This window comes from Elephantulus edwardii, unplaced genomic scaffold (genome assembly GCF_000299155.1).
Source record: "Elephantulus edwardii isolate Elephantulus edwardi_28Jun2011 unplaced genomic scaffold, EleEdw1.0 scaffold00044, whole genome shotgun sequence".
Taxonomy (NCBI): domain Eukaryota; kingdom Metazoa; phylum Chordata; class Mammalia; order Macroscelidea; family Macroscelididae; genus Elephantulus; species Elephantulus edwardii.
The window spans coordinates 14215309-14243134 of record NW_006399794.1 but is presented as its reverse complement, the minus strand read 5'-3'; the positions used below and the strand labels follow the sequence as shown (position 1 = coordinate 14243134).

The 27826-nt window shown below is 51.2% G+C and overlaps 1 protein-coding gene across 1 annotated transcript in view; it reads left to right on the top strand.

Moving 5' to 3' along the window:
- PDE2A (phosphodiesterase 2A, cGMP-stimulated) overlaps nt 1–25509 on the top strand; it is a 109942-nt gene extending 84433 nt beyond the window's left edge. The window contains exons 5-31 of the mRNA XM_006885551.1: nt 2640–2749; nt 3584–3639; nt 10412–10471; nt 11268–11436; nt 11790–11842; nt 12107–12181; nt 12302–12343; nt 13073–13135; nt 13390–13520; nt 15871–15982; nt 17036–17075; nt 17222–17285; nt 17921–17993; nt 18140–18317; nt 18565–18677; nt 19545–19622; nt 20477–20599; nt 21381–21451; nt 21734–21856; nt 22139–22226; nt 22690–22737; nt 23700–23774; nt 23931–24030; nt 24272–24384; nt 24691–24729; nt 24866–24972; nt 25299–25509. Of these exons, the coding sequence (XP_006885613.1) occupies nt 2640–2749; nt 3584–3639; nt 10412–10471; nt 11268–11436; nt 11790–11842; nt 12107–12181; nt 12302–12343; nt 13073–13135; nt 13390–13520; nt 15871–15982; nt 17036–17075; nt 17222–17285; nt 17921–17993; nt 18140–18317; nt 18565–18677; nt 19545–19622; nt 20477–20599; nt 21381–21451; nt 21734–21856; nt 22139–22226; nt 22690–22737; nt 23700–23774; nt 23931–24030; nt 24272–24384; nt 24691–24729; nt 24866–24972; nt 25299–25509 (2515 nt within the window). The remainder of the gene's footprint in view (nt 1–2639; nt 2750–3583; nt 3640–10411; nt 10472–11267; nt 11437–11789; nt 11843–12106; nt 12182–12301; nt 12344–13072; nt 13136–13389; nt 13521–15870; nt 15983–17035; nt 17076–17221; nt 17286–17920; nt 17994–18139; nt 18318–18564; nt 18678–19544; nt 19623–20476; nt 20600–21380; nt 21452–21733; nt 21857–22138; nt 22227–22689; nt 22738–23699; nt 23775–23930; nt 24031–24271; nt 24385–24690; nt 24730–24865; nt 24973–25298) is intronic.
- Nucleotides 25510–27826: the final 2317 nt, after the last annotated feature.

Sequence of the window (27826 nt, the reverse complement as noted above, 5' to 3'; positions counted from 1 at the left end):
GTGAGGGGGATGAGGGCCCGGTGAGGGGGATGAGGGCCTGGTGAGGGGGATGAGGGCCCGATGAGGGGGATGAGGGCCTGGTGAAGGTTGGAGCTCTGTGAAGAGGTGGAGGCTCAATGGATAAAGGTGTGACTTAGTACAGGGAATGAGGTCTCCTGAGAAAAGGCTGCAGGGGCTCAGAGACCACAATGGAGGCCTGTGCACTTAGCTCCTTCCAGGCCATCACCCCTACTACAGACAGCTCTTTTCTCCACCCTTTCCCCACTAAACAAATAGTTGTTAAATGGACAAAACTGTCATAAAATCCGCACCCCTTCCTCTCTCTGCTCTCTGCCCATCTGGCTTTATCTTCATTGGGCAGATCGTGACCACCCAGGCACGTGGGCCTGAATTATTAGCCTTCATCCTGGACAGGTGGCCCTGGGTGGGGAGCCCCACCCTTCAAAGCACCAGCCTGGAAGGTCGACACTGGACAGGAAAATGAGACAAGGAGAGAAGGTGGAGAGGGGCCTCTGAATTGAGGGGAGAACCATCAGAAAGAATAGACAAAGCATCCATACTACCTAGATGGAGGATGCTTGGCCTCAGCGCACCCCTCTCCTTTGCAACCTGTGGAAGTTTTGAAGCCTTCAGGGAGCAGCATCTTGGGAGGGTGGGGTTGAGGAGGAAAGGGGCTGGGGCAGGAGAATGAGTGCAGGTACAGAGGTAGGTGTGGCCTGGTACACCTTTGGCCAGGGCTGTGGATGTGGCAGGGCTTGAGGAGTCTGGTTGTTTTAGTTATCTAGGGCTGCAATTGTGTGAGCTCTGGTAGCCCAGTGGCCAGAAGCTGCACTGTAATCCCGAAGGTATGAGGTTTGAGGTCACCACAAGAGAAGGTTTGAGGCTCCATGGGAGAAGGATGGGCAGTCTCCTCCTGGGAGATTAACTGCCTCTGAAAACCCACAGGAGGGTCAGCTATGGATTGGTCCTATGGTACTCTATGGTACCGATAACAACAGTGCTGCAATAACAGAGTTACCACAGGTGGATGGCTTTCACAAACAACCATATTCTGTTACAATTTCAAAGGTCAAACATCCAGTTGAGGGTACCAGTTCAAGGAGAAGTGCCACTCAGTTCTGAGGAAGCCGCTTGTTTCCTTCAGCATCTGTAGGCCCCGTGTTCCTTGGAGATCTCCACGCGTCTTGGCTTTCACTGGTGTCAAGGCGCTTCCCAGTTCAGGAAGCTGAGTCCAAAAGGATGCACTCCCCTTTGTCTGCATTGAGGTGCTTTTACTCAGCTTGATTAACCTCTTTTGAGATAAAAGGTGTTAAAGAAAAAAAAGTGTTACAGGCCACACCCTAGGGAAATCCCTCAAATCAGATCTGGGCTGTGATGGGATTAAGGGGTGTTGTATCCTACTCTTAATCTTTCCACAACTGTTTGCTTTATCAGATCATGGAGAATCATTAGACAGTTTCTGCATTATATAATTACATACATGTATTATATTTTGGGGAACACAATTCAATCCACACTGCTGGTCATGAAGTAAGGTGCCAAGATGTGATGACTCCCTGGGGATGAGGGTCTTTAAAAGCCTCAACACTTGGCTGGGAGATCTAGACCCCATTAAGGTTGACCTAGCCCTGACTAGCACCTCCTCTGTCCACAGAACAGTGACTGATGACACAGAAGGCAGGCTGGTGCTGTCCTGTGGACCCTGCAAACCCCTCCACTCAGTGGTCTGCTATAAGGTGGCAGCGGGGCATGGATTTCCTCCTTGAGTCTTGCATCGATGCAATTCATCTTCAACTCTCAGTACAGAACTGGGCCCAGAAGGGCCCTGAATATGTACTTGAAGGAAAAAGAGCCAATCCTCTTAAACAGGATGCTCCCATAAGGATATTTTTTTTTCCCAATGAAGTTTTTAGACTAGAGAACTTGCTTTTGCTATTGCTTTGGCATGAAAGACAGGCTTAACTAATTGAGGCAGGAGGCAGGATGAGCGATACCCTGGTGGTGGCTCAGCCCATTGGGGAAGGGCAATGTGGAATAGAGGGGCACCTAGGGCAGTTGAGGGACAAGCTGGAAAGGACTCCATGGAGGGCTATGCTGCTTTGGGGTGCTGGAGGCAATAAATGCAGAGTGGCCTGGGATGACTTTGTGACACCTCAGTGACATCTGGGGAGGCTTCTATGAGACCTTTGGTTTCTGAGATCTGGAGTTCACAAGAATGGGGACTGGAGAGTCACTGAGGTCATGAACTGAGGAGGTAAAAGCCGGAGAACAAATTTCTTCTTTAGGGTTCCCAGGAAGAGAGGTTCCTTGGAGCTAGGGGATGGTGGTAGGTGCGTGTGTGTGTGTGTGTGTGTGTGTGTGGGTGTGTGTGTTTACTTGTGACCACTGTTAGGGAGATGAAGTTGCAGTGCTCACTGAGCAGCCAGTCAGGGACCAGCGCCACCTTGTGGCTGTTCTAGTAACAGCTCGTCTGCTGCCCTTTGCCCTCCATGACCACCTGCTCCTCTGTCTACTCTGCAGCAAATGAACTTGCCCAGACCTTCCCAGGTGTGCAGGGTCCATCCTGCTGTGCATCCCCTCAGTCTGGAGCCAGTTCTTCAATTCAGGAGCTGACAGGTGGGGTCGTATCTTCTTTTCAGAGAGGCTGTGATCTCCCAGAAACGGCTGGGCTGCAATGGGCTGGGCCCCTCCGACCTGCCAGGGAAACCCTTGGCCAAGCTGGTGGCTCCGCTGGCCCCTGACACCCAAGGTAAGGGCTGGGAGCTTGGTAGGGACAGGGAGGGACTGTGCCCCTGGCCCGCAGGTCATGTCTGTCTGCCTTCTTCCTATGTCCAGCTCTCTGTCTCCTTTTTTCTCTTGTTCCATGTTCTCTGGTAATTCTTCCATCTTTCTATTATCTTTCTATTGTGCTAACCTCTCTGAGTCTCAATTTCCTGACCAATAAAATGGGGATATTAGCACCTCCCTTGAAGGGATGCTGCAAGGAGGATCAAATAAACACGCATGTTAAGGACTTAGTACATACCAGGACTCTGTGGCTAGCAGCCTCGTCTACCATGTGCTTATGCCTATTTCTAGCTGGGTCTAGCTGTTGTCTTGCTCTCTGTCATTGTCTCTGTGTGCTCTCTCTTCTTCACCATGCCCCGTGTCCGCCATGTCTCTCTGCCTCATGTCTCAGTCTCTCTAGGTCTCTGTCCTCTGTGTCGATGTGGAAAATGCACAAGACTGGGAGTCAGGAGACCTGACTTGCTGTGTGATCTTGGGCAAGTCACTTCCCCTTTATGGACCTCAGCTTCCTGATCTGTAGAATAGGGGTACTCAGGCTTACCTCCCTCCCTTCTTCCCAGGGCTGCTGGGAGGATCAGAAGAAAGTTTGCCAGTGCTGGGGGCCTTCCTCTACACAGGGGTTGTTGCTGTGGTTGTTTTGTTGCTGCCTCAGGACTCCTCTCTCTGTCTTTCTGGGTCTCTCTGTGCCTCTGTCCCAGCCTCTGTGTCTGCGTCTTTGTCTCCCTCCCTGGGTCTGGCTCAGTATCTCTGAGCCTCGCTGGCCCCGCAGGACCTCCTCATTGCCCTCTCCCCTCAGTGCTGGTAATACCGCTGGTGGACAAGGAGGCCGGGGCTGTGGCTGCTGTCATCTTGGTAAGAGCCTGTCCAGGTGTTTCCGGGATGGGATGGGGGGTGGGGAAGAGCAAGAGGGGAAGCTATGGGTGGTGCTTGTTGTGTGTGTATGTGTGTGTGTGTGTGTGTGTGTGTGTGTGTGTGTGTGTGTGAGAGAGAGAGAGAGAGAGAGAGAGAGAGTGTGTGTGTTTATGAGAGAGAATGGATAAGCAGCAAGCTGTTAGAGTGTCAGAAATGGGAAAAAAGTCTGAGGTTTCTTCCATATGCCAGGCATCAATCCCTACCTACCTTGAGGGGGAAAAATGAAATTGTTGGTCTGGTCAGTGACATGGCAGGGCCCTCAGTCCCCTTGAAACAGTGAATGCTCAGCCTTGATCTTCCTCCCCTTTGAGATTCTCCTAGATGGGTGTGGGGCTTGGTGGAGGGAGTAGTATCCAGAGAGGGCACAAGTACAGAGGAGGGACAGAGAGGCTCTGAGGAGGTACCGGGGAAACATGCTGTCGTTGAACATGTTGAGGAACATGCATTGTCAAGTCGTCTATGACTCGCAGTGACTCTATGAACAACAGATCCGGAACCTTGTCCTATTCTGCACCATCCTCAAGCCCTTCGTTACTGTCACTGTGTCATCTCATTGAGGGTTATCCTGTCTTTCACTGACCCTCCACCTTTCCAGGATGAGCACTTTTTCCAAGGACTAGCATGCCTAGGGGGACATGTTGTTGTTGTGTATCACTGAGTTGGAACCGACCCATAGCTGACCCTCCAGCGGGTTTTCAGAGGCAGTTAATCACACAGGAAGAGAGTGTCCATCCTCCTGTGGAGCAACTGGTTGATTTGAACAGCGTCTCTTCGGGACTGCAGTGTAGCTTCTTACCACGAGGCCACCATACCTAGAAAGCATGTGGAAAATCAAGGCAGAGATTTGGGTGGCTGGAGCTAAGGGTCTTGAGGATGCCCAGAGGGCAGGACCACATGGAAGGCCATCGAGTTCCAACCAGCTTTAGGAATGAAGCTGGAACAGAAACCAGGCAACAAGGACAGGCTTCTAAGAGCAAATGATGCATGACAGGAAGCTCAAGCAAGGAATAAGGTGCACTTTGAAAGGTGGAGCTGGGCAGTGAACCCAGGTCAGTGCTCCCTGCTTCCACCAGTGGGTTTCTGCTCCACTGGTTGGGAGTGAGAGAACTCTGGTGACCTAGTGATAGGAAGCTTACTGCCAACCCAAAGACAAGTGGTTCGAAACCACCAGCTGTTCCTTGGGAGAAGGATGGGCAATCTCCTTCTGTGCAACTTACAGCATCTGAAAACCCTCTAGAGAGTTCGCTATGAGTCGGTTCCACCTCAGTAGCAGGGAATTTTTTATTTTGAGTTTACTGAGGATGACCATGCCTTGAAGTGGACTGGGACCCGCTGTTCTTCCTATCTACACCAGTACAGAGACTGTGTTAGTTGCCATGGATTCAGCCCTGACCCATGCCAGTCCCAAGCACTGTGTAAAGAAATGCTATTCACTCTTGTGCCATCCCTGTGATTGGTTGGGACACTGGACAGTTATGATCTACAGCGTTTTCACTGGCTGAATTTCAGAAACAGGTGTCCAGGCCTTTCTTCCTCATCTTAGTCTAGAAGCACCGATGAAACTTGTTAAGGACCTTATCATTACACAGTTCTCCACTGACTAACAGACAATGCGGTGGTGACCATATATTGGGTACACTGACTCAGAACTGCACTCAGGTCTCTCACAGCAAAGGGTAGAAATCTAGCACTGAAGCACCACTGCCCCGTTATGGTGATGGTGGACCCCAAATCCTTAGCTCATCCTAGAAATGAAGGGGTTGGCACTCTCAGCTAACCATTAGTGGTGGCCTGCTTCCATTAGCCCTTCTTCGACGTTATGTCTGGGTGAAGTAAAGGGTCAGTGAGAAAGAAGAAGACCCCCAACAAGACGGGCTGGCACAGAGGCCACCGCAGTGGGACAAATAGAACAAGGACTGTGAGGACAGTGCAGGGCTGGGCATTCTGTTGTAGGGTCACTGTGGGTCAGTACTGACTCGATGGAACCTAATAACAAAAACAACAGTTTCCACTGAGGAGACTGCGACCCCAACAAGGGATGAGCTTCAGGCACAGACATAAATGAACAGGCATTGGTGCTCCCAGGGGACTCCTCCTAGACTCATTAAAATGGAATTAAAGGTTTCTCAGGCACCTGACCTTTCCTGAGCTGCAGATGGGGGAGAGGGAGGGCAGGGAAAGGAGGGGCGGGCTGGGGTACTTGGCCCCTGCCTCCCCCATCTATCTGCCTGATGGAGGGTGCCTTGTCCCTTCTTGGTTTTCCCCCATCAGATGCTCCCCTCCCCCCAGGTTCTGTCTCTGTTGATCTGATGTTGGCAGAGTTCTCAGCGAGGCGCTCCCTCCCTCCTCTGTTCCTTGATCTACCCCAGAGCTGGAGGCTTTGAGGGTTTGGGCAGATGCTGTGAGGGCCTGGGCAGACGTCTCCTGTCAGGGGAAGTCCATTGGCAGGTTGGTCACCTTACGAACATGGCTACTGTAACTGAGGCTCACCTTGGTTGGACCAGGAACTGAGGTGTGAAGAACAAGCCAGTGTGTTATATTCAAATGATCTTTGAAAACTTCTGCTCGGGGGCATGCACTGGGCTGGTTGCTTGGCAGAGAAAGGAGTCAGACTATCTTCTAGAGTCTCTCAGTCTGGGGAAGACAGAGGTGCCCTCAAACCTCCAAAAGCCAGATGAGATCAGTAGTGCCTCCTGGTGCTCTGGGAGCCAAGACTAAAGCATCAGGGAGGGAGGGCATCACAGGAGAGACGGCATTGGAGTGGGGCTTTGGAGCAGGGTAGGAGCTTTTGTGGCCTGGTGGGTAAGAAGTTGTGCTGTCAACCCAAAGGCAGGTGGTACAATTCCACCAGGTGCTCTGCAAGAGAAAAATAGACAATCTCCTCCCATGCAACAGCCTCTGAAAGCCCACTGGAGGGTCAGACATGAGTTGGTTCCAACTCAACGGCACACAACTACAGCACTGAGACATGAATGGGTAGGAGACCAACAGAGAAAGAAAGGATATTCCAGGCAGAGAGAAACAGTATGAATCAAGGCAGGTGGAAAGAGCAGTGATGCGTTGGGGAGAGGATGTGATCAGGTTAAACGGAAGTGAAGGGAACATGCAAGTAAGGACGATGCTTTGGGGCCTTTGTTTCCCGGGAGAGGGCGCCAACAGCTCTCCAATCCTTCACCCTCTCCAATTCCCTGAGAAGTGGAGAGCGCTTGAAAGATGTTTGTATGATTCACAGTTGCAAAGAGGGACCAGTCCTTGGAGAGGGACATCATGCGTGGGAGGGTGGAGGGACAGCTCAGGAGAGGAAGACCCTCTATGAAGTGGATTGATTCAGTGACTGGGGTAATGGTTGTGGGTGTGTCAGAGACAGTGAGACTGGCACAGGATAGAACAGGGTTTAGGACTTTTGTACAAGGGGTCACTATGAGTCACAGGTGACTCAACAGCACATAACAACAACAACAACTCTCCTTCAGCTTGTTCTTTCCGGCTCTTGTAGAAAAGCATTTCCCCAGGGTTCCCTCCTCACCCCACCTCAAATTCATTCACTTCTAACAGATCCTGTCCTGCTGCCCCACTCTAGAGTCCCTTAACCACAGGGACTCCGGACCCTCAGAGGCAACATCAATAATCCCTGGCCTCCCAGCTGCTGCCAGACCCTGAGGGCAGAGGTGGAGAGGGTAAAGGGGGTGCTCAAGGGCAGATCTTTAGAGATATCTGAATCTCCAATTCTTTTCTCAACAGCAGTGACAATAAGAAGCCTTCATGTCCTCCTCTGAGCCTCAGCTCTTGGTAGTCATCAGTTCATCCTTCCATCTACCCTGAAAAAAATTTCTTGGGCACCCACTGTGTGCCAAACACTGTGTGCTAGGTACTACGTGGTTCGAGACCTTCTTTTCACAGGTCATCCAGTCTGGTGATGTGGTGACAGTGCACCGAATAAAGAGAATTGTAAAGTATGGCAAGAACTAGCACGGGGTGACCTTGCAAGGAGCCACAGTGTGGGTCCAGGGTGTGGTCAGAAGTGGGCTCTCTGAGGATGATGCAGGGCAGGTTCAAGGCTTTGCGGCTCAGCTCTGGGCCTCTGCAGTTCCCAGCTCAGTGTGCCCTAATTGCAAATCCTTTGTGTGGAGAGTCTTTCACTCCGTTCTTCAGTGCTGGCATAATAAGTCCCTTTGAGAAGCAGGCTATGCTTGGTCTCTGGAATTTGATGCCTGATCTGTGCCCACCCTTCCCCCAGCTGCACTGGCCACACCAGTTCCTTGCACAAGAACAGGCCACTATGCAATTAGCCATGTCAAAAATAAATAAAAACCAAAAAACTTGGAGGATGCTGGGCTTTTAGTCCCCTCTACTGTCCCAGTGCCCACTGCTGCTTGCTCCCACTGGCTCTTGGACACCCTGACGCCAAATTAGCAAGCTGAGTGTTCTTGTTGGTGAACAAGAAGCTGTATGTGTGTTGAAATGATTGAGTATTGAGGGAGGGACAACTATATGCATGACTTGTGGGCGTGTGAGCTCAACTTTCCAATGTTACAAGTATGGATCTATAGATGTAGGTGGATATAGGCACTGTAAGGTCTTTGTGACAGTGCTCTGTCAGAGAGACAGAGAGTGAGAAAGGGAGAGAGGGAAAGAAGCAGAGAGGGAGAGAGAGGCCGAGGGAAAGAGGGAGAGAGAGAGAGAGAGAGGCGCAAGACAGAGACACGCGCGCACACACACAGAATTTAAGCATTGGAGCTCTGGTGGTAAGAAGTTATGCTGCCAGTCCAAAAGCAGGAGGTTTGAATCCACCAGTTGCATGGAGAGCAAGTGTGGACGTATGTGTGTTGGATAGATCTGAGGGTCTTCTTATGCATATGCATGTGTGTTTGTGCAAATGCCACTGATGTGGGATGAAGGAGCCTGGGAGGATGTGATTGCGGTGGAGGAGGTCTCCATGACCCCCTCCTTTCCTCTGTCTTTCTGAGGATCTCCTCAGTCTCTGTCCTCTTTTCCTGGACCTGGCTGATTTGGTAGCCCAGAATCTGATTGACTCCATAGCCTAGAAGGACTCAAAATTCCCTTTTCCTGAGATGGCGCTAGGTGCAAGAAACAACAAAAGGTTTCCTCCTCATCCTCCAAGAGCAAAATGCTACCATGTTTATGAAAAGTATGCAAATGAACCCTCCTTCTGCCTATTCTGAGACTCTGCCCTTCAGGAACCACAAACTCAACTTCATCCAGGACTTCTCTTTCAATACAGTCTTGGTCTAGCTGTTCTCCAAGTCTTCCTGCTTCCTCCAATTTGCCACGCCAACTATAGACATGGCCTGTGAATGCTAAAGTCTGCCATGGCTGCCCAGGACCATCAGGCTAAATTAACTTCCTTAGCTTGGCACTCAAGGCCCTTCGTTGTATGCATCATGGACCTCACCCCTGCTGAGTCTTTATCTCCCTCTTCTCCTCTTACTGCCCATGACAGCCTCCCACCTGCAGTAACCGCCTCTTCAACCTCTACTTGTCCTCGCCAGGCTTCAGTGTCTAATTTGGGAAGTCTCTCAAATACCATCACATCAGGGCCCCGCAGTCTTTAGGGTCCCAACCAGCCAGCCCACCCTCCCTTTCCTCCACATACCCCTTCTCTCACTGTGTCTCTCCCATCCTGCCCCAGTCAGACCATAAGCTTCCTGAGAACCTGTTGGTCTCCTCCTTTTCATTTGCTCCTGACAGGGGATTCAGAGCAGAGGTGGGCAGGGGCTGCTGAGTGGGAAGCGGAGGGGCTCAGCATGAGCACTGTGGGGAGCCCTGCAGGTGGTGAGAAGCTCTGAGGAGGCGCTGGAAGTAGGTGATGCAGGTGGACAGCCTTGTTGGCAGGTCTTTGCAGTGGGCCCTCAGATTGCCACTACTCCCTTCCTCTCCCTCATGTTCTTACTGAGCTCCCAAGCCCAGGGGGAGGGAGGTGCTTCATAAGGTGTGACGGATGAACTGAGGGACTCCTAGTGACTGGCTTGGGGAACTCAGAGACAAGGATGATATATGGTGGTTGAGTGCAAGCATGTCTGGAGACGGATAAGGTGTTACAGAAAAAGGAAAGGAGTGAGCAGTGTTGTCCCAACTCTGCTGCTTTTTTGTTATGTGACCTTGGACTCATCATTCAGTCTTTCTGGGTCTTGGCTTGTCTGCAAGGTAGAAGCTTCCTTGAGGAGGGTGGTAAGAGGGATATGCAAGATCATCCTCCTCGTCTTCAGGCATAGCAGATGCATCACAAATGTTGGGCTTCTTCTCTTTCTCTAGACTTATGAGTTACTCAAACCCTAACTCAGAAAGGATGGATCTAGGATATCATATCCATTGCCATTAATTCCAAACTCAAGACTTGAAGAGCTCGATAGGTTCAGAGAGAGAGGTCTAAGGTCATGCTCCCTGCTCCTCCACCACCCTGCCCACATACATTTGTTGAAAACCTGGCAGCACCCTGGTGGTTTGTGCTAATGACTGAAAAGGCAGGTATCAGAAGATAAGTTCCACTTTTATGAAATCAGTCCTAGAAGACTTCCTGGAGGAAGGGATTTACCTGGACCTCTCTGCTTAGTCAGAAAGTGGGCCTATACTTGAGGTTCACAGGCTAGAGCACGTATGTGTTGGTGAGGACAAGTGTGTAATAGACATGGAGGGGTACTTTGACAGAAGCTGGAGGGGGTTCATAGCTGCTCCCCCTCCCCCATCTCTTCAGGTGCACTGTGGCCAGCTGAGTGACAGTGAGGAATGGAGCCTGCAGGCTGTGGAGAAGCACGTAAGTGGGGATGGGGAGTGGGCAGGATTGAGGGTGTGGTTTGAATGAAGACCTTCTTCATCATAGTTATTGGGAAGATGCTCTGACCAGGGAGTTGGGCAGACCTGGGTCCCAATTCCAGCTCTGCTACCTGTGTGCTGTGCAATCTTGAGCAAGTCATCTCACCTCTCTGATCCTCATTAATAAATGGGAATAATGATGGTAACCCTGACCTCCCTAGGGATGTGGTGAGATGACTAATCAAGTAACTTGTAAATATTAAAGGGAGTTAGCTGCATCTACGTCAATGATGTTGCAAGGACTTACTGACTTTCCCTAAGGCTCTGGAGGGGCAGAGTGTGTTAAGTGTTACATATTGAGCTGCTAACCAAATGGTTGGCAGTTTGAGTCCACCGCTCTTCAAGGGAGAATGATGGTCTCCTCCAGTAAATATGTATTGCCTTAGAAATGGAAAGTCACCACTCATTGGAACCACCCCCAAGGCAGTGATGGGCTTTTTGTTCATTTTGTTATTGATGCTTCCTGTGTGCTGGAGACAGAGAAATATGATCCTAGCCTTGTTTAGAAGTCTGGGGCTTAGGGAGTAGAGATAGATGCTATGCTTACCTGTTCACGGACCAGAGGGTGAGTCCAGAGGCAGTGGGAGCCTGGAGCCCTCAGGAGGCACTGATGGGGCAGACCCCTCAGGGATGAATTTGGGAGTGGTGTGAGGGGCACTGCAGACACAGGAAAAGGCACCAAGTGTTGAGGGGGAGAGTGTGGGGCAACTGGCCCACTGACAGTTTGCCCCATCCAGACCCTGGTAGCCCTGCGGAGGGTGCAAGCCCTGAGACAGCGCGAGCCCACTGCAGGCCGGGTTGAGGCCCAGAATCCTCCAGAGGAAGGGGCAGCAAACCAGACTAGTGCTGTCCAGAGCAGCCGAGTTGCATACACTGACCAGGATCGGAAGATTCTCCAACTGTGTGGTGAGAGCAGGGACCTGGACGGTGTCCAGGGAGTGCCCTGGTTGATCCTAGAGTTGGGGGTTATGGATATGGGAGGATCCTGAGGGACTCCCGTCTGACAGATGGGGTGGGACGCAGGTGAGAGAGCACTTGTAAGAGGGCATTTAGAATGACGGTGGAATCTAGGAGTGGAGCCAGCGGTGGATGGGAGTGGCCTATAGGTGTGGGGCGTGGCCTGTGGCATATGGGGCGTGGCCTGTGGGCAGAGGTGGGGCCATGGGTAGGTGTGAGGCCTGTGGACTGGATGTGGCCTGAGGGACTAGGTTTGGGAAGAGGACAGAGCTGACTTTCTGATCCACTCTTGGCCTTTTCAGGGGAACTCTACGACCTGGATGCTTCTTCCCTGCAGCTCAAAGTTCTCCAATACGTGAGTCCCTGAGCCCTTCCCACCCACCCGTCGACCCACCCTATTCCCCTCCAGGGAGCACTGTATGTTAAGTCCACACTCACAAGTCCCAAAGCACCTCCTGTATACTCTTCTTCATATACCTGAAGGAGCTCAGAGTGGATAGACTCTGAGGACTCTGTTTCCACAGGTTAGACACGGGTGAGATGTCTAGGTTAGGTTATCCTCACAGGTTCGGTGGTACCAGATCCGTGATCAGTCACTCTCCCTGTCCTCTCCTCTCAGCTGCAGCAGGAGACCCAGGCATCCCGGTGCTGCCTCCTGCTAGTGTCCGAGGACAACCTCCAACTTTCCTGCAAGGTGAGGTGCCCAGAACTGTGGGAGGACCAGGAGGGACTAAGAACTAGGGATCTCTTAGGGGAAAATTCTGTCTTCCCCTCTTTTGATTGCATCCCTGCTCTTTGCCCCTCTGCCCTTCAGGTCATCGGAGATAAAGTGCTGGAGGAAGAGATTAGCTTTCCGGTGAGTCAGGGGCGTTGAGATCTTCAGGGACAGGCACTCATGGAGGTGGGGGGGACAGATTCTCCCCACAAGGCCTTACTCATACTGTGTTGCTATACAAGTTTTGGAGGGAGGTGCTTCCAGACTAGGAAGAAAGGCTTGGCAATCTATTTCCAAGAAACCAACCAATGAAAACTATGGATGACAGGGGTCCAGTCCCAAAGTGCATGAGGTTGCCAGAAGTCTGAGGCAGCTAACAGCAACAGACACTTGTGGAGTCTGCATGGAGGGATTGGGATTCAATAGATGCTTTTGAAATGTGATAAGATTTTCTGGATTTGAGGATGTACTTATATATATTGCAAGAGTTGATAGGCTGTCATAGTCTGTGGGCCCATCAGAATCCACAGGGAGAAATCTCTTAGGCTCTGCAGAAACGTATTAGACCAGTTATGCTTACTTGGGACCAGTTCATTTATGGTGGGCTCTTCCTGAATTTGAAACTTATATGTGGAGATCACTGAGAATCCTTGGAGTCTGTCCTAGTTAGAGAAAGAACTCAGAGTCTTCTGTGGGGGGATACTGGTCAAGGACAGACTCCTGCTTTCTCTATTTGAACCCTAAAGTCAACCCCATTGGCTTCATCAGCCATTTGGACTGGTTGAAGAGAGTGTTGAGGCTTTGGTATTTGGAAGGGTGGAGGGATAAAATCCTCTATGGGCTCTGACTCAGCCTCTCCCCATTTTCTAGCTGGGAAGCCTGGGCCAGGTCGTGGAAGACAAGAAGTCCATTCAACTGAAGGACCTTACTTCCGTGAGCCACACTCTACTGAACTGTGGGGAGGGGAGTCCACTGGCCAGCCCCCAAAGCCAGAGCTCTGGAACAGAGTGGCCTAGGAGTGAAAGAAGACCACAGGATTTGCCACCATACTAACCTCATGTCACTGCATTTGAACACCTGCCCAAGTCCCTCAGAGCTGCCAGCTGTGGAAGGTGGTAGAGGGATGGACTTGGAAGAACATTCTTCCCTTTGTTCTGAGTCAACTCTATCTTGCTTTCTGTCTGTAGGAGGATGTGAAACAGCTGCAAAATGTCCTGGGCTGTGAGGTGCAGGCCATGCTCTGTGTCCCTGTCATCAGCCGGGCCACTGACCAGGTCGTGGCTTTGGCCTGTGCCTTCAATAAGCTTGGAGGAGAATTGTGAGTCTGAGTGGAGAGGAGCATGTGTGTGTGTGTAAATGGAGCTGACTGTGCAGGGTTGTGCCAGGGTAATGGCGTGAGTGGGTGCTGAGGGAGGTATTAGCCCAGTGAGGTAGTTGGGGCATCATGGACACAGGGAGGAAGAAGCCACAGGGAGAAGTGTAAGGGCTGAATAGTTTTTCAGTTCTAGAGACTGGGGTTATGGGAGCTGTAGACTCTTGTAGCTATTGGTGCCTGAAGCATAGACTAGCATTAACTTGCCGTCACATACTTAGACCTATTTAAAATCATATTGAGGCCCAAGTCCAGTTTGCCTTCTCTTTTCTCACTTCATGAAGTTTAGGTTACCTTTGTTACCTTGTTCTGACTTTATGTCTGGGGTAGTTGAGCTCTGAGACAGACAAACTTACCCACAGAGTATCATCAATGCAGTGGACACAAGTTAGAGAGGGCAGTGGAGGGTTGGGATAGACTAAGAATCTTTAGAGTTACTGACCAGTCTAAGAATCATTCAGGGAACAGCATCCAGAGTCTTAGTTGTTGTTGTTGTTGACTTGGTCTGGCAGTTTATGCCATATCATACAGATGGGAAGGAACAAGAAGGTGAGAAAAGTATGCACAACAATGCTGCTAAAATGGAAGAAGCGGCCTTTGAGGGCAAGCAAGTAGGCCCGAGCTCGGTCAGAAGCACAGGAATGGGATGTGCAGGGTGTGGATAGAGATCCTGGAGTCATAAGTCTGAGTTGCAGGTCCTGATGGTGTGGAGTTCAGTAAGCTGCTGGGTGGGATTGAAGAAATGCAGACAAGGGGAGAAGGCAGACCTTACTCAGGGCTAGCTGAGGCAGGCAGAGTGTGGGATCCATAGGATTTGGACTTGGCCAGCATCCTGCTTGTGGGAGCATTTGTACCATTCAATCAACATTGAACACCTATTGTTTTCAGTCCCATGCTGGCCCAAAGGCCTTAGAAAGATCTTCAGTGATGAGGATTGCAGGGCAAAGAGGTGTCCAGCAGGAGCTGTGGCCTCTGGTTGTTGATTATGAAGCTGTCCCCAGGGGCTGGAAGACAGTTGGTGTCAGAAGGGAAACATGACGGAATCACTGTGACAGTCCTGAGGCCCCGGGCAGGGTGGGTGCCATCTTGAGTCTCACACATTTCTGAGAGTGAGTGTTGGATGATTAGATGAACTAGGCAGGGGCAGGGAATTTAGAGAAGCTGCTAAGAAGCCAGATTATGGGGATTCTAGAACCTTTTCATCTGGGGCTGGAAGTGAGGGGCTGGCCACTCAAGGCAAAGTCAGGGCCCTTCAGGGGATAGAGTAGGGGGTACAGGTGAGACATACAGCAGACATCCCTGATCATCTCTACCACATTCTGCACTGGGACTGGGGTAACACAGACCCTTTAGAACATGAAGTTTAATTTTAGGCCATTGAGGGCAGATGCTGAGAAGGCTATTCTAGTAGGAGGAAAGCATGAAGGCGTGGATGAGCCTGAGGTTTTACCAGAATGGTGAGGATCAGAGTGATCCCAACTCTGTCCTGGGCAAGCCTCTAGTCTGATGAAGAAGGTCTAGTGGATCTTAGCGAATCTCAGGTCAGAGGAAAGAACTGGCTTAAACAGGCAACAGACTGAGAAGGAAATACATATTTTGAGAGGAAAGAGAACCCTCTTGCCGGGAGCCCACAATTTGAGAGAGGAAGCCAGCTCAAGCTGTTAGTGCGTGGAGCAGCCCCAGTAGAAAGGGTTATGCTATTGAAGCCGATGAGGGAGAGAATAGTTTTAAAGTAATATATTTTAGGGCATTATGATTATCATAAGAGTCTGGAATGAGGGTTGGTATACTCGGGGTAGGGGTGGGGGTGTGCAGGGGGATTATGTACCAATGAAGGAGTTTTGCTTTTGCTTTTCAAGAAGAGGAGCTAATTGGGGGTGGGAGTGGGGTTGGGGGGGGAGAAGAGTGCAACAATGAATGAATGGAAGTCCAAAATCTCTGTAGATGTTCATTGAAATTAATAAAAAAAATATGGAGAAAGAATACAACCCTGATGCACACATCTTAGGATTTTAAACCATGCAGTGATCCTGTTAGAACAACTGTTTTTGGGTCTATGCATAGATTTTGCATGAACACAATGAAGTATTCTGGAATTCCCATTCTTCTCAATGTTTTCTATCATTTATTATAATCTATAGTCAAATGCCTTTGCATAGTTAATAAAACATAAATAAATTTTTTAAAAAAGGGTTGTGCTAGTCCCAAGTGGCTCCCTGGAGGTATGGGAGTAACATAAATGGGAAGAGAAGACTTCTTGCTCTTCCAAGGCCCCCCAAGCCCTTGCCTTCCTCAGGTTCATGGACCAGGATGAGCATGTGATACAGCACTGCTTCCACTACACAAGTACTGTGCTCACCAGCACCTTGGCCTTTCAGAAGGAACAAAAACTCAAGTGCGAGTGCCAGGTAAGTGCCCTCTTTGTGACTCTCTCTTTTTTTAGTTTGAGTATTTTAAAAATTTTCTACTAGTTTATTTACAAAATTTGAATACAGTGTTTTCAAGAACAGATTCTTTCAATTTCCCCTCACCCTCTATCAAATTGTACAGCCCCAAAGTTAATCCTCCCCCACCCCCTGCACTTCCTCATCCCTCTGCTTCCAACCTCTCCCACTCCTCTTGGAGCCTTATACTCATTCTACAATAATGGTTCTATACAATATTTCTCCTTGTGGGATTGAGTTAGTTCACTCAGCATAATGCTCTCCAGTCCCTCCCAAGTTAGGTAATAATTTACAAAATCATTGCTCCTCTGTGCTGCATAGTATTCCATTGTGTGAATGTACCCTAATTTCTCAATCTATTCGTTTGTGGTTGGACATTTGGGCTATTTCCATGTTCTTGCGATGGTGAATAATGCTGCCATGAGCATTGGTGTACAAATCTCAGTTTGTGCCTCAGTTCTAGTTTTCTCAGAGTATATTCCAAGTAGTGGAATAGCAGGGTCATATGGAATTTCTATGTTCAGCTTTTTGAGGAAGCACCAAACTGCCTTCCAGAGCGGTTGAACCTCTTTGTGACTCTCCTGGGAACAAATCACCCCTCTTTCAGCCACAGAATTACCCATAAAGCTCAGACCTACAGCAAGGAGATCTTAGAGACCTAGAGGACTCTTGTAAGAGAGGGAAGTCAGTGGTTCCTCAGGACCAGCTGCATTGACAGCAGTCATTGCATGTGATTGCCCTCTAGTGTCAGATATGGATACTGCAGCAACATCTGTTTGGCAAGAGCTCAACAGGAATGTGCATCTGAGAAGTACAGGGCAGGAGATTCTTATGCTCTGTCTTTGGAGCTATTCTCCCCACTTCACTCAGCTAAATCATACAAGTAGACACTGCCAGTTTCTAGCTTCCCCTGGTAGTTCTAGCGGAGGAATGAGGAGAGCCTGGGCTATTGGAGGGTAGGGGACAGGAAGACTTCTGTAACCTGAAACTCTTATATCCCCATTTCCTTCACCCCAGGCTCTTCTGCAAGTGGCAAAGAACCTCTTCACACACTTGGGTGAGTGAGTGTGCCAGCCCTCTCCACGCCTGGCTGTGGATCGGAAGTGGGGCCTGGCATTTTAAGTAGGAGAAATAAGAGGTCTTGTTCTGGGTACCCCAGTCAGCTGGCACTCACAATTGTCCCTGTGCTGCCCACTCCATTAGATGATGTCTCCGTCCTGCTCCAGGAAATAATCACCGAAGCCAGAAACCTCAGCAATGCGGAGATGTGAGTGGAATTGCCCCGGGAAGGGGAGAAGGAGGTGCCCAGGCCTCCTTCCTCTGCAGTTCTCCTTCCTTCCACCCTAATTTAATGAAGCACCTTTTGTGTATTCCTTTCTGTGAGCTCTGGTGGCCTATTCGGTGCAGAGGCTCTGCTAACCCAAAGGTGGCGTCTTCCTGGCGGTCTGAATCCACCGACAGCTCTTTGGGTGAAAAATGGGCAATCTCCTGCAGTGTGATTTACAGCCTCGTAAATCCACTGGAGGATCAGCTATGAGTTGGGTCCTACTCCACTACTTTGAGAGATTTCTCAGTTTTCCCAAGTCACAGTTTGAGAATCCCCGCCCCTAACCCCGTTTTATCCTTGCCTCTCTCACCAGACTGAAGGCAAACATCATAGTACAGTAGGAACACATCTGGCTTTGCTTGCTATGGTGTCTGCAGCTTCTAAGTGCCGGGCACAGAGCGGGCTCCATGCCTCCTCCCCGCCCACCTAATGTGTGAACAATTTGAATGGAAGTTTTCAAACCCTAGGGAGAGTCTCACCAGGGAGCACTCCCATCAGGCCTCTTAAACCAAGTTCCTGAAAAGTAGGCGACGGGTGTGTGTCAGGGCCCTGTGGGCAACTCTCCCTTCCCACAGTTGCTCGGTGTTCCTGCTGGATCAGAATGAATTGGTGGCCAAAGTGTTCGACGGGGGCGTGGTGGATGATGAGGTGAGGCGGAGCCTCTCGGAGGCAGCGTGTGGCGGCAGTCCTGGGGACATGGAGTCTGAAGGGGGTTCTTCGAGCAGATCCGAGGTTTGATAGCCAGCCTTGTTGCCAGGCTCCTAACTTCCAAACTCTGATCCCTGACCCGGCAGAGCTACGAGATCCGCATCCCAGCCGACCAGGGCATCGCCGGCCACGTGGCGACCACTGGTCAGATCCTGAACATCCCAGACGCATACGCGCACCCACTTTTCTACCGCGGCGTGGACGACAGCACTGGCTTCCGCACGCGCAACATCCTCTGCTTCCCTATCAAGAATGAGAGCCAGGGTGCGGCCCGAGGAGTGGGGTGGGCGGGGGCTGCCTTCGAGGGGCGGGGCCAGGGTGCCGGGGCGGGGCCAGGGTATAGTGGGCGGGGCCGGCCAGCAGGAAGTGGGATGAGGGGCGGTGGGCGGGTCCGGGGCGCAGTGGGCAGGGGCTGAGCAAAGAAGGGTTTCCTACCCATGTGATGTATCCCGAGGACACCTTGGGAGAGCAATTCCTTGCCGGACACCTCCACTGGCCCTTCTGTCCACAGAGGTTATCGGCGTGGCCGAGTTGGTGAATAAGATCAATGGACCGTGGTTCAGCAAGTTCGATGAGGACCTGGCAACTGCCTTCTCCATCTACTGCGGCATCAGTATCGCCCACGTGAGCGGGGATGGGTGGGGAGATGGAATTAATCTGGTGCGGGATTCTCTTTTTTCTGTTTACTCGATTGCTCTGTTGCTAGATAGGTTTATGGGTTTAATTCTGGCTAGGATTCACAGACCTGGTGCTGGGTTGCTGGGCAACTTTCAGTCCATGCTAACCGTCTCTTTCCACAACTTCCCATCTGTAAATTGTAGTTATTATTTCCTGCCCCGCTGAACCATGATCAAGAGGCAGAGAAAGTAAACTAAGGAATACTTTGAAATCCCAGCTGTCACCAGCTGCAAGGGGAGCCCCTAGTGGTGAAAATAGTTATAGCACTCGGCTCCTAGCGAAGATTGGAGGGTCAGGACACCCAGTGGCCTCTGAGAATGGCTTGGCAAGCTACCTCTGCAAAGTCAGCCATTGAAAGCAACAGCTGTGCTCTAACATGGAGTTGCCATGATTAAGAAAAAACTCATGAGAAATTAGATTTTCTCTGGAAACAACGTCAACCCAAACCCCTAGTCAACTTCTTTTTTGGGAAACACCTCATGAGACTCATTGTTCAGACCTCCTGGCAGCTAGGATCCGGGTATCCAGTTCTAGATTCCTGACTTGATCCCTCCTCCTTCCTTCTCTTTCCTTACCATGGGCCCCATCACTGAAGACAGGGACAGGAAGGAAGCATGGTGTTTGGTGCCAGATCAGACTAAGCGGGCTTGGGGAAGATGATAGGGGTGGTTTGAATGAAAGGGAGGATGTTGCAGTTCTGAACCAGAATGGGACCAGGAAGATTTCTATCTGCCTCTTTTGTCACAGACCTGGGCATTTCTGGGATTTCTCAGTTGCTTTGCTTCGGCCTCATTTCTCCCTTTCCCCCCTCAGTCCCTCCTATACAAAAAGGTCAATGAGGCTCAGTATCGAAGCCACCTGGCCAACGAGATGATGATGTACCACATGAAGGTAAGCCCTGCTCAGAGCTTCTGCTTTTCTTCTCAGGACCCCAGGGCATCCAATCTTCCATCTTCTTTTGTTACCCCCCCCCCCCAAGTTCTCAGAGGCTCAGGAAGAGGCTGGGCTCTCTCTTGAGGGTATGAAAAGAGGCCCAGAGGAAAGCCTGGCTTCTTCCTCTTCTGGTCACTCCTTAGGGGCAGCCTTTCCCTATCTGCTGCTTAAAGAACCCTCTTCCAAGTAGTTTTGGGGTTTCGCCTCAAGGAAGAAAGTGGCCAGCAAGGACATTGATTCAGCCAGGTTCCCTCCTTGTCCAATGAGGAATTCCTGTCTTGGGAATTACTGAAGGCTGGGAAGCCCACCTTGGGCCCTCCCCTTAACTCCCCTCAGACATAACCCTGGAATGTTCTACTTATTGAGACCTCATCCCACTCCAGCTCCTGTGTCAGAAGAACTGTCTCAGATTTTAGTTCTGAGTCATCATAGCTCATTTGGCCATTTCCTCCCACTATGCCCAAACCAAATCGCCCCTGACTCCGTGAGTGGGATGAAAGTTGTGGTTGAAATAAGGTGCTGGGAAAGTACCTCCATCCCCTATCCACACCCTAAAAGAGTTCGTGTTTCGGAAATGCTGTTGTGGTTTGTTTAAAGGGTGTCATAAAGAGATGTTTTCTGTCTTTGGTGAGGACAGGTATTATAGATGCAGATGCTCACAGACAGGGAAGCTATAGGGCTGCCCAGTGGCAAGGGTGGAGTGGAGACCCACTCACTGGTGCAGTTTGGGTAAAAGGTCTCTTGCTGTGGGAATGTGAGGGAGAGACACTGGGTGGAGACAAGCCGCTGAAGCCCTTGCCATGCCCCTCTAGGTCTCTGAGGATGAATACACCAAACTTCTGTATAATGGGATCCAGCCTGTGTCTGCCATTGACTCCAACTTTTCTAATTTTACCTACACCCCTCGCTCTCTGCCCGAGGATGACACATCCATGGTGAGCTGGTCCTTCCCTTCTTGACCAGGCAGGTGGAGGGTGGGCAGAGTGTTAGGTTAGGTGTACCTCAGAGCTTTCGGGCAAGGCAGAGTCATTAAAGAAGGTCATGGGTTCTCCCTCAGAGATGAAATAGGTGTGGCATCCACCACCAGCAGCCATGGGCTGTCAGGACTTGGGAGGGCTGGTCACCAGGAGCCACTCCTGGGCCATAGGGGCTCCAGCCTAGTCTACAGGGTTTGCACCTCCTTCGCGGTTTCTATAAGACTTTTCTGTGAGTTTGATTCCCAAAAGCTCTACATTCTTAGATCGTATTTCTGGAAGTTCCTGGTTCTAAGAATGTTTGACTCCATTGTTTGGTGATTCTCTGAGACTCCAAAATTTTGCATGTGGGACGTCTATGAAGGCTGGGCCAGGACCTCATATGTATTTTTTTTTAGTAATGGTTAATTATATTATTATTTTAATCATATAAACTCAACAGGGGAACATTTTTTAATTTGTTTGCACTCTTTACCCCAATCCTCAGTGTTGCTTCTTTTTAGACGCAAAAGTTGCATACACAATTATTTCTGAAGGAAAAAAAGTTGCTTTTTTATTTTAAATGATTTTTTATTGAGGTAAGAAAAGAAATAATACAATATTTGCCAATCTAATATATATTTTACATGTATAATTCAGTGACACACAGTATATTAATTGTGTTGTGTAACCATCACCAGCATCCACGGAAGAGCTCTGTCCTGATGTTGACCATCTCTCACGCCCCGTTCCCCTTCTCTAGGCTATCCTGAGCATGCTGCAAGACATGAATTTCATCAATAACTACAAAATTGACTGCCCAACACTAGCCCGGTATGTTCTCCTTGCATGCCTCCCTGCCGCCAGCCCCTGATCTCTGTCTCCCTTTGCCCTCAACTCTCATCCATTGCCTCCAAGGCTGTGGGAAGGCTCTGAGGGTGACTGGGAGACTCAGATCTGTGAGGGTCGGGAAGACCATAGATAGGAGGTGATTCCCAGATCCCATGACCACAAGGGAATGGGGAAGATGAGAGAGGAAGGGGATAGGGCAGACATTGAAAGTTTTCCTGGAGGAAGAGGGCTGAGGCCCCTCTACTGTCCTCTCCCCTCCACCAGGTTCTGTCTGATGGTGAAGAAGGGCTACCGGGACCCTCCCTACCACAACTGGATGCACGCCTTCTCTGTCTCCCACTTCTGCTACCTACTCTACAAGAACCTGGAGCTCACAAACTACCTCGAGTAAGTAGTTGAACCCTCCTGCCATCTGGCAGTCACCCGGAGCCCCTTAATTGGGGTTGAGGAGTCCCTCTTGTATACTGAGCCTTTATTGTTCCCTCCTCATGTGACCCTCTTAATAGCCAAGGGAGAGCGCAGGGCCCCATTATACACAGTCACATGGTCAGGTCTGGCACATCCCAAAGCCAGTGCTTTTCTCGAGGAAGGAACCCCAGGTATCCCTGCCTCCTGTCTGGGCAGCTTCTGCATGCTGACCTCTCTCTTCTCCATCTACCTTTCAACCAGGGACATCGAGATCTTTGCCTTGTTTATTTCCTGCATGTGTCATGACCTGGACCACAGGGGCACCAACAACTCCTTCCAGGTGGCCTCGGTGAGACCCTGCCCTCCGCAGAGAGGGCAACATTCTGGGGTCTCTAGGGTCACACTCTTTCTGGTCTGAAGAGAGGGGAGGAGCTAGTGAGGCCAGAAACCATTTTAGATAGAGCAGGAGACTCTCAGTTTCCCCTGGGCTCTGAGAAGTGGTGGAGGGTGAGGTCCAGGGGTCCATAGAGAAGCTGACTAAGTGTTCAAGTCCTAACTGAAAGGTTTCTAGTCACAACCCACCCAGAGGCACCTAGGAAGAAAGACCTGGTGATCTGCCTCCAAAAGGCCTTGAAGACCAGACAGCAGTTCCCGGTTTACAGCACTGCCATGAGTTGAATCAGCTTGCAGTAATAGATTTTGCTTCTTTTCTAGCAGAGGGGCAGGGAGGATAAGGCCAACCCTAACCTAATATGGCAGACACTGAGGTCTGGGTGTGAGCAGTGACAGGAGAATTTTTGCATTTTTTCCAGAAATCTGTGCTGGCGGCACTCTACAGCTCTGAGGGCTCTGTCATGGAGGTACTGATGCTCTGCCTAACCCCCTGGGCTCCGATACCCCTTTTAGTGGGTGCCTGGATCCAGCTCCTCCCTGTACCAAACCAGGCTTCCCAGAGGGCCAAGAGAGCGGCACCCCAGAGCCTGTCTGGCTTGATTTCCTCGGGAGGGCTTGGAAGGGGGTACAGGTGAGGAAAGTGTATGGGTCAGGTGCCAAGTTTTGCCTGAGCCTTGAGTATTTTGAGAAGAGAAGGCCTGGGTGTATTTAGCATGTTCCCTTTTGGCTTCTGAAACATACTTTGTACAGCCCTCTACTCCCAAGCCAGGGACAGACCCCATTCTAATCATACATATCTTTGCCTTAGATTGTTTGGTTGACATCTGCCACCCCCAGATGGGGGTTCTGTGAGGGCAGGGACAAGGTCTCAAACAAGCTCTTGGCACATGATACCCGAGTTGTCCAGAGAAAGAGCAGAAAGAATCCCTGACTCTTGGCCTCCAAGGTCACCTTGTCCTCACAGCACCCATCAGAAGGCTGCCCTTGCCTGGGACCCTGGTGACGAAGTGCTCACTCCGTGTCCTGGGCAGCCTGGTGGCAGCCTGCTCCTCCTCCGAGTGACAGCCCTCCAGTGTCAGGAGACAGGGGCTCTGCCCTTTCCTCATCACTGCCCGCCGTGTCAGCACATAGACGTTTGCTGCATGAATTAGTGTCTAAGACTCCAAGGCATCATTTCGGGATTTTTCCAGCTTGTGAGACCCCAGAGTTTACCTTGTCAGTCTCTCTGTGTGTTATTTGTGGGATCTGAGGCTCAGAGTGGGTCCCCACTTGCCTGAGTTCAAACAAGGGTTGGAGACAGAGCTCAGAGAGTGCAGTGTGTCTCCAAGCTCCCTTTCTGCCACTGCACTGGGCCTCGTCTCTTCTCCGGGATTCATTCAGGGGCCTAGCTCCCCTTCCTCACGGGGCCCTCTCACTCTTCTTCTGCTAGAGGCACCACTTTGCTCAGGCCATCGCCATCCTGAACACCCATGGTTGCAACATCTTCGATCATTTCTCCCGGAAGGTGATGGGGCAGAGGGTGGGTGGCAGTGGGAGGTAGGAGTGGGCTGGAGACCGGAGGGGCCACTGAGGGTGAGGATGGAGGCCCCATGGGGATGGTGACTAAGTGGGAGTATCAGGCAGGCCGTGATGCCCCTGTGCCCACCCTGCCCTGCCCCAGGACTATCAGCGCATGCTGGACCTGATGCGGGACATCATCTTGGCCACGGACCTGGCACACCACCTTCGCATCTTCAAGGACCTCCAGAAGATGGCTGAAGGTGTCTGCCTGCAGCCCCTGCCTCAGGGCTGGGGTGGGCTGTCAAAAGGGGATGTGTTTTCAGAATCACCCACCTCCTTGGCTGTAGGGCCTCCCCAGGCAGAGCCATCACTGGCTGCTTGCTCCCCAGAAGGGTGCCAGAATCCCTGGACTGTGTTGGGGTGGACGAGGGGCCATTGTGTTCAGAAAGAGGAGTGAAGGAGGCTGGACATCTTTCCTTGATTTCATCTTTCACCCAACAGTGGGTTATGACCGAAACAATAAACAGCACCACAGCCTCCTCCTCTGCCTCCTTATGACCTCCTGTGACCTCTCTGACCAGACCAAGGGCTGGAAGACCACAAGAAAGATTGCAGTAAGTGCAGCCGCTCCTGAGAGTGGCCACAGACCACACACCGTGCCCAGCGCTGAGCCGCCCCTGCACATGATCACCCTCTCTGTGAAACAAAACTCCAACATCTTGGGGTGACAGAGATGGTCACAGCTACCCCTCCCTTTAACCAGATAAAGGGTGATGAGGACAGACCTTGAGGTGTGACTGAGGGCCACAGTTCAGGTCCCTGAATCACCAGGCCTGTTTGCCTCCTGGGAATGGGCTTCCAGGGGAGATTGGGTGGATGGATTCCATGCACAGGATGTGATAAGAGTGTTGACCTTTCAGGAGCTGATCTACAAAGAGTTCTTCTCCCAGGGAGACTTGGTATGTGTGGTGGGACCTCAGGGTGTCCAGGTTGGGGGAGGTTTCTTGGACTGACCCTGGGAGGAGGGCCTGACCCTGATACCTGTTGAAGGAACAAGAGGGCCAGGCCTGATGGCTGGTGACCTTGTGTTCACAGGAGAAGGCCATGGGCAATAGGCCAATGGAGATGATGGACCGAGAGAAAGCCTACATCCCGGAGCTGCAGATCAGCTTCATGGAGCACATTGCGATGCCCATCTACAAGTGAGTGAGCTGCCAGGAGCTGTGTGGAGAGGTGGGGTGGGGCAGGTGGACAGGGCTCTTCTGTGGTCCCAGTGACTTGGTACTGGGCTTGGTGCGGCCCAGGTCTGTCGGACCCACCCTCTGCCTTGGCACAGCTCTCCTCTGCTTTGCCCCTCATGATCTACTCTCCATCCCATCATGGGACTGGCTTTCCATTCAGAAAGACCATCCTTTTCTCCTTAAGTGTTTAGTCCTATGCCCTGTCCTCTGGTGGAAGCTCTACTTGTGGGCCAACCCCAATCTTTCAAGTTACCCTGACTAATCTTTGAGGCCCTGTCCACCCCTAGGCTGCTGCAGGACCTGTTCCCCAAGGCAGCAGAGTTGTATGAGCGTGTGGCCTCCAACCGTGAGCATTGGACCAAGGTGTCCCACAAGTTCACCATTCGAGGTCTCCCAAGCAACAACTCGCTGGACTTCCTGGATGAGGAGTATGAGGTGCCCGGGCTGGACAGTGCCAGGGGCCCTGTCAACGGCTGCTGCAATCTTGATGCTGAGTGAGCCCTTCTCGGGCCTTTCCCTGCCCAGGCCTCCTCCCACAGCCCTTCACTGGCTTGACCGGATGTACTGGGACCAAAGCCAGGAGTCCTGGGTTTTAGGCTAGGACTTTCTGTGTGACTTTGGGCAATCCCTGCCCTTTCCAGACTTCAACTTTCTCATCCATAGAATGGGATCAAGGCTCTCAACCTTACTAAGACTTTGGAATTTGTCCTGAGGGCACTGGGGTGACCAGTGGGCAGTGGGCCCAGTGCTGCACCTCTGACAGAACCTTGGCAAACCCTCCCCAAACTTCTCCTTTGAAGCAATCTAGATTGTTCCTCTTGTGTCCCATTCCCACACCCTCCTCCCCTGAGGATGTCCCCAGGTCTTCAGGGTCCTCATGGAATGGGAGGTAGGACATCTGAGTGAGCAAAGGCTGAGGACTTAGTGGCAGTGCGTAATTCTGCAGGACTGGAGTGTGGGGTCCAACGTGCCCCTGAGGCTTGCACTCCTATTTACTTGTGGAGCCTGAGGAGACAGATGGCAGGGGCCCAAGGAGGAGCAGCTCACCGGGAAGAGGAGGGTCGGAGAAGAGCAGGATGAGGATGATGGACAGGAAGTGCCACGGGGCGGGGAGGTAGGCCCAGGTTTGAGTTAGCAGTGCTTCCTCCTGGCTGTGCAGCCCTAGACAAGTCTCTCTCCCTCTCTGGGCAAAATGGGAGGGGGTAAGACAATCCATTCTTGAAGACCCTTTGTAGATCAATGTCTGTAGCTCTGTGGAGTTCCAGGAGCAGCCATAGCCTATTCCCACCACCCTAGAACAAGAGATCTACTCTGAGTCCTGCAGTGGCCCTTGACTGTGCCCCTTTGACCTGATCACCCTTCCCCCACCCCAACCCTACAGCCAGAGAGGGACCTGGCTCAACCCTGGAAGGGCATCGCTCCTCCTCAAGGCCATATCCACCTGTGCCCGGGGCTCAGGAGACCCCCTAGGGCTGGACTCTGGGTCAGCTGGCCACTGGCTTCTCTCTTCTTTGTTTTGTTCTGTCTGTGTTGTGGGGTGGGGGGAGGGGGGCCACCTGCCTTACCTATTCTGAGTTGCCTTTAGAAAGATGCGTTTTTCTAGGACTCTGTGCAACTGTTGTATATGGTCCCGTGGGCTGACCGCTTTGTACATGAGAATAAATCTATTTCTTTCTACCAATCCTCCCCCGTGGGGCTGTTTGTAGACTTTGTGAAGATGGATGAGTGGGTGGCAGGACTCAAAGAGGCAAATGTCCTTCAGGACTCTGGCTGCCAGAGTTCTTACCTCCAGTGCTAGTCCTCTTCTGGGGTGCTTTATAGACTTACTGAGTGCTCCCTGTGACAGATAATGGTGGCTGGGGAAGTAGACGTTATATGTGGCAATCTGGGTCTAGATTTATGAGAGGACATGCTGGCTGCCAGACATTGCAGACAAAGAAGAGCAATGAGAGGCTGAAGCAATCCCAGAGGCTGCCTGACGGGGGTGGTCCTGGGACTCTACCTGAGCCCTCTGACTGCTGGTCTGCATTTTTCTGGTATGAGTACCTTCACAGGGGAGATGGAGCCTCTGAACCCCTCCTAGCCAATGGGCTGCTGGTCTTGTGTTCCTATAAGTACCACATCCCAGTTTCCCCAAGTCATTTCGAAATGTGTACGCCTGCACCTGACTCCTCTTGCCGTCCAGCTCTCGGCTGTTTGTGTCTATGGAATGAATTCCCTGCTCACCTGGTTGTGGTCTTTGCTTCTGCCCAGAGAAATACAGGTTCTAGGTTGGAGGTCAGGAGTCATGGGGATGCTCTGCCTATCAATATTTCAGGGCTCTTTCCTCCTCATTTGCCTACATTCCTCCATCTCTCCTACTTGGTTACTGCTTCCAGATCTGTAAAGGGACTGGGTTCTGGAGCCTTCTTTCTCTGGAAGATCACAGGCTGCCTTTCCTGGGAAGAGACGATGGACAGGGCCATCCTGAAGCCATCCCAATGCCTGTGGGGACACAGCATGTCTGCTTTGCCTCACAGCCTGTCAGCCTGACATAGGAATCTGCTCCCCTGGGTTGAATGGTCCAGAAGTCGCTAGTTTTTCTTTGGGGTCATGAGGCTCCAGGCCCTTCTGCTCAGTCCTTGCTTTGGGTCCTAGTCTGCCTATTCTTTCACAATACAGGGTCCTGGTCAGACCATTGGATCACTGAGTGGGAGTGGCAGTCAGGTCCGGACCAAGGCTGGCAGGAGATGTCTATTCCCGTGTTGCCTGGCTGACACCAGTGGGAGGAATGGGCTGATAAGATGTCCCTTTGCCTGTGGCTACCAAGTGTGAA